This window comes from Protopterus annectens, chromosome 12.part0, assembly GCF_019279795.1.
Source record: "Protopterus annectens isolate FY-2018-M chromosome 12.part0, PAN1.0, whole genome shotgun sequence".
In the NCBI taxonomy this organism is placed as follows: Eukaryota; Metazoa; Chordata; order Ceratodontiformes; family Protopteridae; genus Protopterus; species Protopterus annectens.
The window spans coordinates 279918436-279934291 of NC_056746.1; the positions used below are offsets into that span (position 1 = coordinate 279918436).

General features: G+C 44.3%; 1 protein-coding gene across 1 annotated transcript in view; it reads left to right on the plus strand.

The window, feature by feature from the left end:
* LOC122816509 (CREB binding protein) overlaps positions 1–15856 on the plus strand; it is a gene marked incomplete in the record, with an annotated part of 4149155 nt that overhangs the window by 1023460 nt on the left and 3109839 nt on the right. The window contains 1 exon segment of the mRNA XM_044089341.1: positions 12559–12705. Coding sequence (XP_043945276.1) covers positions 12559–12705 — 147 coding nt within the window.

A 15856-nucleotide genomic window follows, 5' to 3' on the forward strand; every position in this document is an offset into this window, starting at 1 on the left:
AGACTGTTGAAGTCACAGGCACTAGCCCAAATGCTCCATAGCCCGTCTCAACAGACGTCTGCTATTTCTCATCCCCCTGAACTTCCTCCTCTGACTCTCCTTCAGAGTTCGGAGCGGAGCTTCTCGGAACGGTGACCGTGGGTGCGCCGGAGCCGATACTGCCCCTTTCGGCTCCGATGTCTTCGGCTCCGATCTCCTCCATGAGACCTTCTTTGGAGGGATCCGGTCGTCGAGTCTCCCTTGTCGGCTCCGAGGGGGCGAGTGGCATCGGACCCTTGTCCGACCCTGCTCTCCCTCTTGGAGCTTCGGCATTGGTTAGCTCGGCACCGACATCGGCCGAGCCTTCTTCGTGGGGCCGGGGATTCCTGTTTCTTCGGAGCGGGATTCTTCTGGCCTCCCTGGGAGAGGAGCCTTCGAGGTGATGAGGAGTGTCCTAGCCCCTGAGCTAGGTCAACGGTCTATTCCTTTAGCTCCTCCATCTTCGGTGCATGTTAATGTCTCTTGCCAGTCTCTTGCTCCCGGACCCAGAGATCCATCGCCCCAGGTTTCCCCATTGGGAATAACTTCCTCTTCCGAGGTTTCTCCTGATCCCTCAGCAGAACCCCCGCGTAAGAGGACGTGTAAGAGGAAGCACACAGACTCCCCTGAGTCTACTACATCAGATACTGACTTAGTTGAGTCGGAGGGTTCCCCATGGTCCTCCTCTGAGGATGTCTCCTTTTCAGACATCCTGGAACTCCTTAAGCAGAGGGGGAACTGGCCTTCCATTAACCCCTCCGAGGATAAGTCGGTATACCTGGAGGCTTTTGGATCTCGACCCTCCACCTCCTGGGTGTCTCCGCCTTTCGACCCACTCATGCAAGTAGTGGCTCGGAAGGCGTGGGCAGCCCGGGATTCTGTGGAACCAGTTCCTAGGAGGCCCTCCAAATTTATTACAGCCCCTGCAGACAAACAGTTTCTTTCTAAGGGCGTCCCTGTTGATGCTATGGTGGCGGCCACCAAGAAGGAACTAGCTGATCCTTCTGTGCCTGTCCATCCTCCTAATAAGGATTCTAGGACCATGGATAGGTACGGCAAGTGGATTTTTTCTTCAGCGACCTTTGCTATGCGTTCGCTGAACTACCTTTGTCACTTTACCAGACTTCAGAGCGACATTCTCAAGGAACTAGGTGAAGTGGTTCAGGATCCTTCGGCGACTGGGGCTCAGGAAAAGATTGCCTCACAGCTAGGAATCCTCAATTCTTTAACTCCTCCATGCGGCTCATTTCTTATGCAGCCGATGGAGCGAGTAGGGCCGCAGGCACAGGAGTGGCACTTAGGCGTCAGGCCTGGATGCGGCTTTGTAATTTTGCAGACCCCTTTAAGGTGTCCTTCACCAGTACTCCCTTTGACGGTTCGGCTTTGTTCGGGCCTCAGGTGAAGGATACTTTGACCAGGTGTGAACAAGACGGCAAGACCCTTTCTGCCGTAGGAGTCAATTTCTCCACCCCTTCAAGACCCTATCCAAAGGGTCAGAAGGGAGGGAAAATGTGGTTCCGTAAATCTCAAGGAGTCACGCCGGACACACGTGGTCAGTTTACCCCCAGAGGCAGAGGGGGGTAATAAAAATAGGCGCCGCCCTAGGGGCAGAGGGGGTCCGCAGAATCAGGGTAGCAGGGAGACTCTCCCTGATAAACCCTTCCAGCATCCCTGAGGTGTTGCCCGACTGTCCACCCTTGGAGGCAGTCGGGGGAAGATTGTTGCTGTACCCAGTAGCCTGGCGTTCCCTCTCTCAAGACAAATGGGTACAGTCGATCATATCCGAGGGCTACAATATCCCTTTCGAGAGGTATCCCGTTCCTCATCAATCCCTTCCAGACGTTTCACCCGGTCTAAGGGAATTGGCAAAGCAGGAGGTATCAAAGCTCCTAGCAAAAAGAGCTGTCCAAATAGTGCCAGCAGACCAAGTAGGATCCGGCATCTACTCAAGATTCTTTTTGGTCCCCAAAAGGACGGGAGATTGGAGACCAATTTTAGACCTCAGCAAACTAAACAAGTTTGTCAAGAAGGCAAGGTTCCGGATGGTCACGCTTCAGTCCATTCTACCCTTTTTGGGCAAGGACAGCTGGATGTGCTCAATAGACCTTCAGGATGCGTACTATCATATAAAGATTCACAGGCGATCCAGAAGGTTTCTCCGCTTTCGGCTGGGGTCCAGTCATTTTCAGTTCAGAGCCCTGCCCTTTGGCCTCACTACAGCCCCCAGAGTGTTTACCAAATGTATGGCAGTGGTTACGGCTCATCTGAGACGTCAAGGATTCCAGGTTTTTCCGTATCTAGACGACTGGCTCCTCTCTGCCACCACCAGGCATCAACTTCTCAAGGCCAGAGACTACACTCTGCAAACCTGCAAACAATTGGGGATTTCAATAAACTTCGAAAAATCTTCTCTGTCACCTTGCCAATCTATTACCTTTATAGGCGCAGAATTAAACACTATCAGTATGTCAGCCAGACTCACAAAGCAAAGAATTCTGGACATTCAGAAGTATGTTCGGATCATATTACTCAGCAAGAAGATCAGAGCCAAATTTGTCCTGAAGGTTCTGGGTCTTATGGCTGCGGCCATTGTTCTACTGCCATTAGCCCGCTTCCACATGCGTCTTCTGCAGTGGATGTTGTTCACTCAGTGGTCATTCCAGCAGCTCCCCATGAGTCACGAGATTTTTGTCACGCAGTGGTGCAAGAGTCATCTAATCTGGTGGATGTCTTCTCCTCTGCTCCATCGGGGCTGACTGTTTGTGCCCCCAGTTCTGGTTGCCACAGTCACTTCAGATGCCTCTCTGATCGGGTGGGGGGGGGTATTATCAGGGCAGGATGGTCCATGGGACTTGGCAACCCATAGAATACCACCTGCACATAAATGTCCTAGAGATGAGAGCAGAGCTTTTAACGTTGCAAGCCCTCAGCGACTTTCTTCCCTTGGGGACTTTTGCAGTTCAGACAGACAACATGTTTGTAGTCTGGTATATCAACAAGCAGGGCGGGACCAGGTCCTACCCACTGTGTCGAGAAGCTCTCAGACTTTGGCAATGGGCGATCTCATCTAATCGGTTTCTGATAGCAACGCATATCCCCGGGAGATCCAACCTCTTAGCGGACAGACTGAGCAGAGCTATTCTCATGCCACACGAGTGGTCTCTCAAGCAATCGGTAGTGGACGAGATATTTCAGAAGTGGGGCTTCCCTTCCTGCGACCTTTTTGCTACACCCCAAAACAGCAAATGCCCGGACTTCTTCACCCTTTTTCCTCTACCAGGCCATACCCCGAGACTCTCTAACCCAGGATTGGCCCCGGGGACTTCTGTATGCCTTTCCTCCATTTCCACTGATACCACAACTTATTCAGAAAGCTGCCGTATTGAGAGCCAAGTTGATCCTCATTGCCCCTTACTGGCCTCGACAAATTTGGTTTCCGTCCCTGCATCGTCATTTCCTGGCGCAGCCTTGGCATCTGGACCCAGTTCCAGACCTTCTGACCCACCAGTCGGGTCAACCACACCGGGCCATTCGTTCTCTCAACCTCACTGCTTGGTTGCTCCACTTCCTTCCTTAGCCAGGCTTCCTATGATCTCTAACCCCATTAGGAATATCATAGTAGCTTCTCTAAAGTCCTCCACCAGAAAGATTTATGCTAGTAAGTGGAAACGCTTTTCTTTCTGGGCAAAGTCTAAACACTTAGATCCCTTTACTGCTCCAGTGCATTCAGTTCTGGATTTCTTAGCAGAGATTTTTCATTCAGGGTCTTCTGCTTCTACAGTTAAAGTCCAGTTGGCAGCAATCTCTAATTTTCATGTTGGTCTAGCAGATCAAAACATAATGTCCCACAAACTTTGCAAAGCCTTTCTCAGAGGTATATTTCTCCTCAAGCCTCCAATCAGAGATCCCCCTCCGCAGTGGGATTTGAACTTAATGCTGGCATCCTTGATTCTATCCCCCTTCGAACCGGCTGCTACATGCTCCTTAAAGTTTCTTTCCTGGAAAATAATTTTCTTGGTGGCTGTTACTTCAGCTAGAAGGGTTTCTGAACTTCAGGCCCTTTGTGTCCGTTCCCCTTACTTGGTTTTTCACAAAGATAGGGTATCTTTAAGACCTAATCCATCTTTTTTGCCCAAAGTTGCTTCCCAGACGAATCTTAACCAATCTATTGATTTACCAGTTTTTTTCCCTAAGTATTCAGACAAAGCTGAACAAAGACTTCATTGCTTAGATGTCCATCGTCATCTCAGATATTATTTGGACAGAACTAAACAATTCAGAAAATCTGATCAACTATTCCTTTCTTATGCAGAGAATAGAAAAGGTCTCCCAGTCTCTAAAGTGACCTTATCCAGATGGCTGTCATCTATCATTTCTTATGTTTATCATCTTAGAGGCAAGCAACTGTCCTCAAAACCAAAAGCACATTCTACCAGGAGCCTATCCACATCCACAGCCTTTCAGGATAGGCTACCTATTGACATCATTTGTGCAGCAGCCACTTGGGCCACTCCTCACACCTTTGTCTCTCATTACAAATTGGACTTGGCCTCCAGGGACAGGGCTAGGTTTGGTTCCACAGTTCTCAAGAGTCTGTTCCATTGAGCCACCCAGGATAGAGGTGCTAGGGACGCGGTCCCATCCAGCAAGAATGAAGGTGAGTTTGACAACTTAACATTTAGAAGTTATGTACATACCATAACGTTCCATGTTAGTTGTCTTCTCGCTTCTTTCTTAAGGCCCCTCCCTCCTTCCCCCTGGCCTGGACTGATCTTGAGGTTGTACCTTCCTTTTGTTGGGGGTGCTGTCACTCTTTCCAAGAGTTTACAGTAGGAAGAGTCATTACTTTTAGTGGCCATTGGCCTAGTTTCTCCTACATTTAGTATCTTCTTCCTTGGGAAGAAGTGTTTTTTAGGCAGGGTTTTCTTCTAGCTACCAAACGTGATCTGAGGTAGTCACGCCTTGCATCATGGGATATAGGGTTGCCTCGAGCTGGTAAAATGAGTTCTCGACCTTAGCAAGTGCCGAGTCGGAGCCGAGGATCGGCTCCGAACCCATCCAGCAAGAAAGAAGGCGAGAGAAGACAACTAACATGGAGCGTTATGGTATGTACATAACTTCTAATTTCAAAGCTTCTAAAAAAAAGGGCCATCCAGCCAGTACCAACAGATCATTTAGAGTCCGGAATTTACTCAAGGTTCTTTTTGGTCCCCAAAAAGACGGGAGACTGGAGACCAATATTAGACCTCAGCAGGCTCAACAAGTCTGTCAAAAAGACAAGATTTCGGATGGTCACACTTCAATCGATTTTGCCCTTTCTGGGCAAAGACAACTGGATGTGCTCCATAGACCTTCAGGATGCGTACTATCACATAAAAATCCACAGACGCTCCAGAAGTTTTCTCCGCTTTCAGCTGGGGACCAGTCATTTTCAATTCAGAGCCCTGCCCTTTGGTCTCACTACAGCCCCCAGAGTGTTCACCAAATGCATGGCAGTGGTCACGGCTCACCTGAGACGTCAAGGATTCCAGGTGTTTCCGTATCTCGACGACTGGCTCCTCTCAGCCACCACCAGGCATCATCTTCTCCAAGCCAGAGATTACACTCTACGTCTCTGCGGTCAGTTAGGAATTTCAGTCAACTTCGAAAAGTCTTCCTTATCGCCCTGCCAATCTGTTACCTTTATAGGCGCAAATATAGACACTACTCGGATGTCAGCAAACCTAACAAGTCAGAGAATCCTAGACATCCAAAACCACGTTTGGATCATCCTATCCAGCAAAAGGGTACAAGCCAGGTTGGTCCTGAAAGTGTTGGGCCTCATGGCAGCTGCCATCACACTTCTTCCTCTGGCCCCTTTTTACATGCCTCCTACAATGGATGTTGTTCACCCAATGGTCCTTCCAGCAGCTTCCCATGCGTCACAAGATCCTGGTGACACAAACCTGCAAGAACCATCTATCCTGGTGGATTTTCTCTCCTCTAGTCCATCAGGGCAGACAATTTGTTGCCCGCCCCGTAGCCACGGTCACCGGATGCCTCCCTGATCGGGTGGGGGGGCATTATCAGGGCAGGATGGTTCATGGCACGTTGCAACCGTTCGAATACCACCTGCACATAAATGTCCTAGAGATGAGAGCAGTGTTTTTAACATTGCAAGCCCTCAACGACTTTCTTCCTTTAGGGACTATTGCAGTTCACACGGACAACATGTCCGTCGTGTGGTACATCAACAAGCAGGGCAGAACCAAGTCCTATCCCTTGTGTCGAGAAGCTCTCAGACTTTGGCAATGGGCGATCTCCTCTCATCGGTTTCTGGTAGCAACGCATATCCCCGGGAAAACCAACATAATAGCGGACAGATTGAGCAGAGCTATACTCATGCCTCACGAGTGGTCTCTCAAGCAATCCATAGTGGAGGAGATTTTTCAGAAGTGGGGCCGCCCATGTTGCAATCTTTTTGCTACACCTCAAAACAGCAAATGCCCAGACGACTTCTCTCTTTTCCCACTTCCGGGCCATGCCCCCGGAGACGTTCTTACCCAAGATTGGCCCCGGGGACTCCTTTATGCTTTTCCTCCCTTTCCTTTGATACCACAAGTACTCCAGAAAGCTACCGTCTTGAGAGCCAAAATGATTCTCATTGCCCCTTACTGGCCTCGACAAATTTGGTTCCTGTTCCTTCATCGCCATCTCTTGGTGCAGCCTTGGCATCTGGACCCAGCTCCAGATCTTCTGACCCACCAGTCGGGTCAACTGCACAGGTCCGTTCCTTCCCTCAACCTCACAGCTTGGTTGCTCCACTTCCTTCCTTAGCCAGGCTTCCTATGATCTCTAATCCCGTTAGAGATATCATAGTAGCTTCTCTTAAGTCCTCTACCAGGAGGATTTACTCTAGCAAGTGGAAACGCTTCTCCCTTTGGGCAAAATCTAAGAACATAGACCCCTTTACTGCCCCTATTCAGTCGGTCTTGGATTTCCTAGCAGAAATTTTTCACTCAGGTTCTTCGTCTTCCACAGTCAAAGTTCAGTTGGCAGCAATCTCGAACTTCCATGTCGGGTTTGCAGACCACAACATTATGTCCCACAAACTTTGTAAAGCCTTTCTCAAAGGAGTGTTCCTTCTTAAACCCCCTGTTAGGGATCCTCCACCACAGTGGGACCTAAATTTAGTACTGACATCCTTGATACTTCCCCCTTTCAAGCCAGCTGCTTCGTGTTCATTAAAGTTTCTTTCTTGGAAGACACTTTTTCTAGTCGCTATTACCTCGGCTAGAAGAGTGTCTGAACTTCATGCCCTCTGTGTTCGTTCCCCTTATTTGGTCTTCCTCAAGGACAGAGTATCCTTAAGAAACAATCCATCCTTTTTGCCCAAGGTTGCTTCTAAGACAAATTTAAACCAATCCTTTGATCTTCCTGTATTTTTTCCAAATTATTCTAACAGGGCGGAACAAAAATTACATTTCCTAGATGTTCATCGCCAACTCAGATATTACTTGGACAGAACGAAGCAATTTAGGAAGTCCGATCAGCTCTTCCTTTCTTATGCTGAAAATAAAAAAGGTCTCCCTGTTTCTAAAGTGACCTTATCCAGATGGCTATCTTCCACCATTTCTGACATTTATCAGCTTAGGGGAAAACAGCTGAGCTCAAAACCTAAAGCTCATTCCACAAGAGGTCTAGCCACTTCTACAGCTTTTCAGGCTAGGCTACCCTTAGATGCTATTTGTGCAGCAGCCACTTGGGCCACTCCTCATACCTTCGTTTCTCATTATAAATTGGATTTGGCCTCCAGGGACAGGGCAAGCTTTGGTTCCACTGTTCTCAAGAGTCTGTTCCATTGAGCCACCCAGGAGAGAGGTGCTAGGGACGCCGTCCCATCCAGCAAGAATGAAGGTGAGATTGACAACTTAACATTTAGAAGTTATGTACCTACCATAACGTTCCATGTTAGTTGTCTTCTCTCGCCTTCTTTCTTTCGTCCCTCCCTCCTGTCCCCCTAGCCTGGACAGACCTTGATCTCCCTTTTTCTCTGGAAGATTCTTCTTCCTTGGACACCAGTTAGTTCTTGTCCTTGATTACCTGGTTTCCCTTTACAGCCTTTTTAGGTTAGTTGTTCCTCTTTCCTTGATGGAAAGTTTTATAGGCAGTTTTTCCTCTAGATACCAAACGAGATCTGGGTAATTACCGCCTTGCATCATGGGATATGGGGCTGCCTCGAGCTGGTAAAAGTGACTCTCGAACTTAGCAAGTGCCGAGTCGGAGCCGAGGATCGGCTCCGAACCCATCCAGCAAGAAAGAAGGCGAGAGAAGACAAGTAACATGGAACGTTATGGTAGGTACATAACTTCTAATTTTAGTGGCTCTAACCTCAGCCAGGATAGTGTCCGAGCTCCAAGCCCTTATGGCTACTCCAGCCTGTCTAGTTTTCCACAAAGATAGGGTTACACTTGGGGCAAATCTGTCCTTCACACCCAAGGTAGTCAACGACCTGTCCATTAGTCAGTCCATTCAGCTTCCGTTTTTTTTTCCAAACCCACAAGGAGAGAGTGAAAGGGTGTTGCATTCCCTGGATGTTCACAGGCAGATTAGATTCTACCTGCACAACACCAAGTCTGTCAGACAGACTGACCAACTCTTCGTATCCTTTCACCCCAGAGCTCTGGGGAAGACTGTTACCAAGCAGACTATTTCTACTTGGATCTCAAAAGCCATTACCTTCTGCTACCAGTTCCATGATAAGACCCTGCAAGGGACAGTTGAGTTCATTCCAAAAGAGCAATGGCATCCTCAGGAGCCTCCTTCAAGGGTTTGGATACCTCTTCTCTCCTGGAAGCTGCTACTTGGTCCTCAGTCCACACCTTCACCAAACACTACAAGCTTGACCTCATCTCCAGGTCCAGAGTAGGGTTCACCAGGGCTATCCTGCATGGATTCTTGGAATCTGTCTCTAGACCACCACCCCAACCTCATTGAGCTTTAGCACTCACCCATATGCAGAATACTGCTACATGGGACTAGAAGGACATAGAAAAGTTCTGTAAAATCTTGCCATAACCATAGATGCCCTTCTTTTCCATGTTTCAGTATTCCTTCCCCTCTTATCAGCTAATAACTTCCCTTTCTGGATGGCAGTGATATGGCATTGCCCTCACAGGACTGGCTCCATCTGGGGCTACTGTTCTGTAGGTTGGTGTGTGCCAACATCACCTTTATGGCCCATGAAATCTCATTCATCTGACGCACCACAGAGGGACTGAAAGCTTTTGGATATTGTCTGTACGTGCATTAGACTGAAGGGATAAACCCATATGCAGAATACTGCAACATGGAAGAGAAGGACATCTATGGTTATGGTAAGATTTTACACAACCTTTCTTTCTTCATCTTTTCAGCTTGATGGATACTGCCATTTTTTTAGTTCAGTTAGCCTGGTTCTACATGAAGGTTCTTCATTGGACTTTCAGTCCAATTGTCTAAGGCATCTCACCCAATGCATTTCCCATGTGTCTTACAGGTTTGTTGTCATCACTTGTCTTAGTGGCTGACATCAGGCAGTGTCCCCTTGTGACATCCATTTGTTCTTTCCCAGCCCACTGCCATTGTCACCACAGATGCTTCAGTTCTGGGGTGGAGGTGGGGCATTATAGGGGAGCATGGTCCAAGGTACCTGGTTTCAGTCAGAGGCCCTTCTGCACATCAGTGATTTGGAGATGAGAGATGTCCTCCAGGTGTTGTAGACCTTTCACAATTGCCTCACTAAAGGTATGATTTTGATCCAGCTGACAACTTAGCATTGTCCTGGTACGTAAATAAGCAAACAAGGGGGAATTCAGTTCTATTCATGTGTTGAGGCGCCACAGTGATGTGGCAGTGGGCAATGTTCTGTTAACATTTTCTTGTACCAATACACATCCTGAGGAAATCCGATAGTGTAGTGGACAAATTGAGCAGAAACATTCTAATGATTCTTGAGTGGTCCCCCTATGTACACTGGTTCCATAGATTTTTGACTGTAAGGGGGCCAGCCATGTTGTGACATGTTTGAGACTCCTTAAAACATGAAATGTAGCAACTTCTTTACCCTGATCCCTCCTAGGGTACAGTCACCAAAGGATGTTCTAATCCAAGTTTGTGATGGATGTACCCATTAAATTATGTCCTGTCCAGCATATACACCTTAAAATTAACATGTAAGGCACAATAACTTGTAGGATACATTTGGGTTGCTTGACTAGGCTTATTAGCCTAGTGTGCACCTGTGAAACTATGGTTGACCCCCAGGTTTCCTCTTTGCTTCCTTCCAACATCTTTTTACAGAAAGCAGCTTGTTGCAAGGCAGCTTTAATCTTCACAGCCCTTTTATGGCCCAGGCAAGCCTGGTTCCCCTTTGTGTGGCCTGATCTAGTGCACGCTCCTTGAGGTCTGGATCCAGTTCTGAATACAATTTCCAATCCTTCACGGCAGCCCTACCTGAAGCTAAAATCCTTCAAGCTGACTGCTTGGATCTTCCACTTTCAATGATGGATATCCTTTCTTTATCTTAGAAATCCTCCACCAAAAAAAAAATAGTAGTAAGAGAAGATTTGCAAATTAGGCCATATCAAACATATTGGGTGCCTTTATTTTAATTTTTTTAGCTGACCTTTTCCAGTCCAGGGCTAGCTACTCTACAATTAACGTTCAGCTGGTGGCCATTTACAGTTTCCATGTTGGTCAGCACAATCTTCTCAAAGCTTCCCTAAGGTTATCTAAAGTCTTTTTGAAAGTTATCTTTCTTATCAGTTCTCCTTTAAGGGACACCCAGTTTCACCTTTGGAGTTCTTCCTTTTACTGCTAGCCTTAATCAGTGAAACCTTTGAACTTGCTGCAGCTGTGCACTTAAGTTTTAACTCTTTTCTTAATTGCAGTAACTTCCACCATGTGAATCCCGGAGTTTCAGCCTTTGTCCTTTTGTCCTCCGTACCTCATTTTTTACAAGGATCGGGTTTCATTATGGACTAATCCAACCTTTGTGCCTATGCTGGCCTCTGAGTCAAATTTGAATCAGTCTGTTCTTTTGCCACTATTCTTTCCAAATTACTGTAATAAGGGCGAATACATTCTTTACTGCCTGGACCTTCAGCATCAGGTAAGAGTGTGATTAGACAGTACCAAAGACATCTGAACGTCCTACTGTCTGTCTTTCTCTAGAGCTAAGCTTGGTAAATTAGTTTCTAAGGTCACTTTGTCCAGATGGCTCTCTGACTGCATATCCTTTGTATATACTTTTAATGATTTATCCTTATCTTCCAAGTCAAAGACTTAAGTCAAAAGACTTACTGTACCAGTGAGTTACCTACTTCACAAGCCTTCTTTGGTCATGTTTCTTTGGATAATATTTGAACAGCGGTTATGTGGCCGAACTTGCATGCCTTTGGGTCGTATTACACGCTTGACATTGTAGTTCTTAGTGTTCCTTGGTAGCTTGCCTGAAGTGTTGTTTTTATAAACCTTTTTTGTCTTGGCATTAGGTTTCTTAGGTGACACATTAGGTGGAGGTGAGGTATGGGAGGCAAACATGATTTGAGGAGACCTAGGGACACAAAGTGTTATGGGAGGGGCAATGGAGCTTCGGAGCGAAGAGTCTGAACTACAAAGGTCAGATCCAGTAAACCACAGGTTGAGATGGACAGAAGACAACCCGGATCTAACTTTATTGTAAGCACATAACTTTCATTCTTCACCTAAACCCTGTCCTGTGCACTGGGTAATGCCTGTCACACTAAACTCTCACATGTTTTGTGGACTACCACATATCCTTTGTGCCTAGCTAGAGTGTAGCACTCTCCTTGGTAAGCCCATTCCTCTGTGCCATAAAGTCAGCTGCATTTGTTGTACTTTTAGTTACAAACTCATAAATAAAATTGAATTTGAATTTATACTGAAGCTTTAATTTAGTAATTGACTCTTGAACATGTACTGAATTCTTGATTTAGTCGTTGATTCCCTTGATGCAGTTTATGTTTCACATAACAGATTGTCATGTGTGGAATGAGATGTAAAAATTAACTGCTGCTAAAGTAGGATGCTTTTTTTTTTTTTTTCATTGTCTGGTTATGTGACTAGCTTCATTTGAATCCTTCGGAGAATAAGTAGTAGGCACAGAATTTGTGATGAGCTTTTTATTCTTGTTTCCATGTTTTAGGAACTGATCACTGCTGTTTTTTTTTTTTTTTTTTTTTTTTTTTAAATTGTGATCAGATGTGTGGGTTCATACTTTTAATGTGAGATACTACTAATGAAAGCTAACAAGGCTCATGTAAATGTGTAAGTGTAAATTATGAGCAAGAAATGTTCCTTTCTTTGATTTGAGTTAGAGTCCTGGCAAAGTAGAAATGCCTCCCATTTTAACAAACCTGCCTTATTTAAAGCAGTAAGCACCTTACAAGCTTTAGAAGTTAGAGATCAGATTTGTTCACGCATAGTATTTTCCAAGTTGATTTTCAGGCTTTTGTTATACAGCTGGCTAACCATTCTTTTCTTTCTCTGCTTATTTAGCCCACTGATGAATGACGGCACAAATACTGGCAGTATTAGTAACTTGGGAACAATGCCAACAGCAGCACCACCTTCTAGTAGCATTGTGAGGAAAGCCTGGCATGAACACGTCACTCAGGATCTTCGCAATCACTTAGTACATAAACTGTAAGGCTTTAGATTTTACCTTTCACTACGTCACTTATTAACTGCACTTCCTACCTTTTCAGCAAAGTGGGTTAGAAAGCAGTTGCATTTGTGCAGAACAGAAGTCACAAATCAGTCTTTTTAGTCAATTCCTTCCTATTCTGAGGAGGCTTTGATGTTTTTGAATGGTTATTTGGTCATAAACAACCTGTATTTATGAAGGTAATGTGCGTAGTCATCGTCTGTAATTTTTCTTGCCATTCCGTTAATTCAGAGGCATCTTTGAGTTATTAAACCATGTTGAAATGTGTTTTTTAGAGAGAGCTTGTCATCTGTAAATTCATTTTCTGTTTAAACATAAATATGTTTGACTATTTAGTGAGTGGACTGTAGGATTGAACTTCATATCTTTCAGGCTGCTGTCCTGCTTTTTTCAGTGTGTATCTGTGTGTTGGGAAGTGGAGGATTTCATAAATAGGATTCAGTTTTGTGCAGAATATGTAGTGGTAATCATATTAAAGGTCTGTATTTCTGCTTTCTGTACTGACACTTTCTTTAAATGTTTGACGTAAGAATTAATAAAATTATGTTGCAGTTCTGCTTGTTTTAGTATGGAAGCCACCACAGTACCATTCTTTGGTTGTATTGCCTTGCACTTGATAATACTTGGGTATTCAATTTGACAGTTAGTTGTTAATTTCTTTCTGTAATACTTACTGCTGTGATTGGATTATTTTGGGAGTATTGAAGTTAACACAGTTTAGAAATTATTTGTGTATGCCCCTTAAAGTTTGCATGCATAATTTGTATCTTTTTTTTCAGGTTATTTTACAACAAAGCAAATTACAGCTGTTTATAGCATAGCATGCCTATAATTAGAATTGTATTAAAGAATCAGATTTTATTTGGTTAATTGCTGTAGATAATTTCATAGCAGAAAATCTTGAGCAAGGTAACTCAGTGGAATTTTTTGTTTATTTTCTGTTAAGTTCTTGAGTTTTGTTTAATATGACAGTAAGCACATGTACAATAGCATACAAATATTTTATATTACTGCTCAAAATTAAAGCACTTCACAGTATTGCATTAAGAACAGCTGAAAATGTTCACATTTTTTCAGTAAAGGGATAGACTTGCCATTTTTGTTGTGTACAACATATTAATCTCCATGATAAAAATGTCCACCTACTCGAGTTTCTGTTCATAACCTTTTCTTCACAGGACATGTTGTTAATGTCTTTCTGAAGTGAGTTTATTGCACTCCTCCCATGAGAAATGTCAGCTTTATTATCAGCTTACAAATCAGCATGAATATAGATGCATAACATTACTTTAGCTCCTAAGTTGTTAACTTTTACTGATTAGTGATGCTGTTTCATCTGTGTTGATAATTTCCTGCTTCAGTGATGTTCAATAATGTACACTAATCTCAGTTCTTAAAACTTAGTACAGTTTATAACTTTGTTTGATATTTCCTTTTATTTCATTGTAATGAATTCCATTATTTTAAACCTTTCTTTAGAAGATGCATAATATTTTACATTTATTACTAATTGAGGCTTTTTTGCTTGGCTATCACTAAAAATTGGCAGGTTACAATACTGAGCTAGACCTAACCGGAAAACAAACGTAAGTAAAATTAATATAAAATAAACGTCTGTTAACTGGTATCATATTCCAATGAAAGGAACCCCACAAGACCAATACCTTTTTAAGGTGTAGAGTAAATTAAAAAGTGGTGAACTTAAGACTTATGCAGACACATTAATGATTCAGACATATCTAAAAAGAAATGCTCCAGTGATTAGTTGCATTCAAGTATCCACATGAGCTAATTTGTCTGAAAAAAGTGTGTGTGTGTGTGTGTGTGTGTGTCTTCTATAGATATTTCTAACCACAGTGTTATAGCTCTTGGCATACATTAAGTTTTCCTTTTCATGCTTCATTCAGCCGGGCAACCTTGTTCCCCTGCCAGTCAAATGTGCATCATTGAAGAATTCTCAGAATTTCATACTAGATCCACTTTATCATTTCTGTGTTGCCACTAGAGGGAGTGAGTATGATACTTGCTTTTTTCCATGAGGACACATGATCAGCACCTACTCCAAGTTCTGAAATTTATAAGAATATGTAATTTGTATAGTTTTCTTAATCTTGAACCCGTTTGCAATTTCATACTTTTTTGGTTTATTTTATTCAGAAATTAACTTGTAGGCCTTGGTTTTCTTTGCTTATTAGGTTTGCCATATTAGAAAGCATATGTTACATGAGTGTATGTATGCCCAGAAATGGTCATAGAAGCACTTTTTATGTGTGCTTTACTTTTTTCCAGAAGAGAGGACAAAACATTGAGAATTTTACAATGTTTTCAGTTGGTGAACCTTATTCTGACTGGACAGAGGTCTGAAAATGCATCTTTTCTATAAATTTGTCATCTTTACCTAAAGAATACTGACACTGACCTTTAATATTCCTCACCATCATCATTTGCTTTTGTTGTTTTTTTGGCCCCAGAACCCTTACTCATTGTCGTAGGTTTTTAAGAGAGTGAGATGAAAGTCAGGGAAATCTTCTCTGTTCTTAAAGTTGCTTCCCATGGCTTCTGACTAACAGGGACTTCAGTTCTTACTCGTGGGTACGTCGTGTATGTGCTTAAACACTCAATTTGGTAACAAGGCACCAAACAGAAAGCACCACAGTGATGTAGTACATGACAAACAAGGAGGAACTCATTTGTACCTTCTTTAGAGACTTAACAGTGTCAAGCATGGATGCTGGCCCAGGAGTCAAGATTGACCTTCAGGGCATCTTGTATCCCATTGCAGGAGAATGAATTTGCAGACCTTCTGAGGAGAACAGAGGTGATGTTCATCGTGCATACAGCTGCAGTAATCACAGATGGGTTTTCTGCCGTCAGGCGGGTCCTCGGTCGGCCGAATTCCAAAGTCTAGGTCCGGCGTCGGTTGCTGTCGCTTTCTTTCCTGACGTCAGTGAGGCAGGGGTATACAAGACACAGCCAACGCCATTTTCTTCAGTCTTTTTTGCCGCGCGGTGCCCGAAGCAGAAGCAGTTCGCAAGTGCCAGTCGACCAGCTCCTGAATTTACGAAAAATTGGAAACCGAAGTCTTCATTAAAGCTAAGTACCCCGTTGGGGAAACTTTTCTTGCCTCAG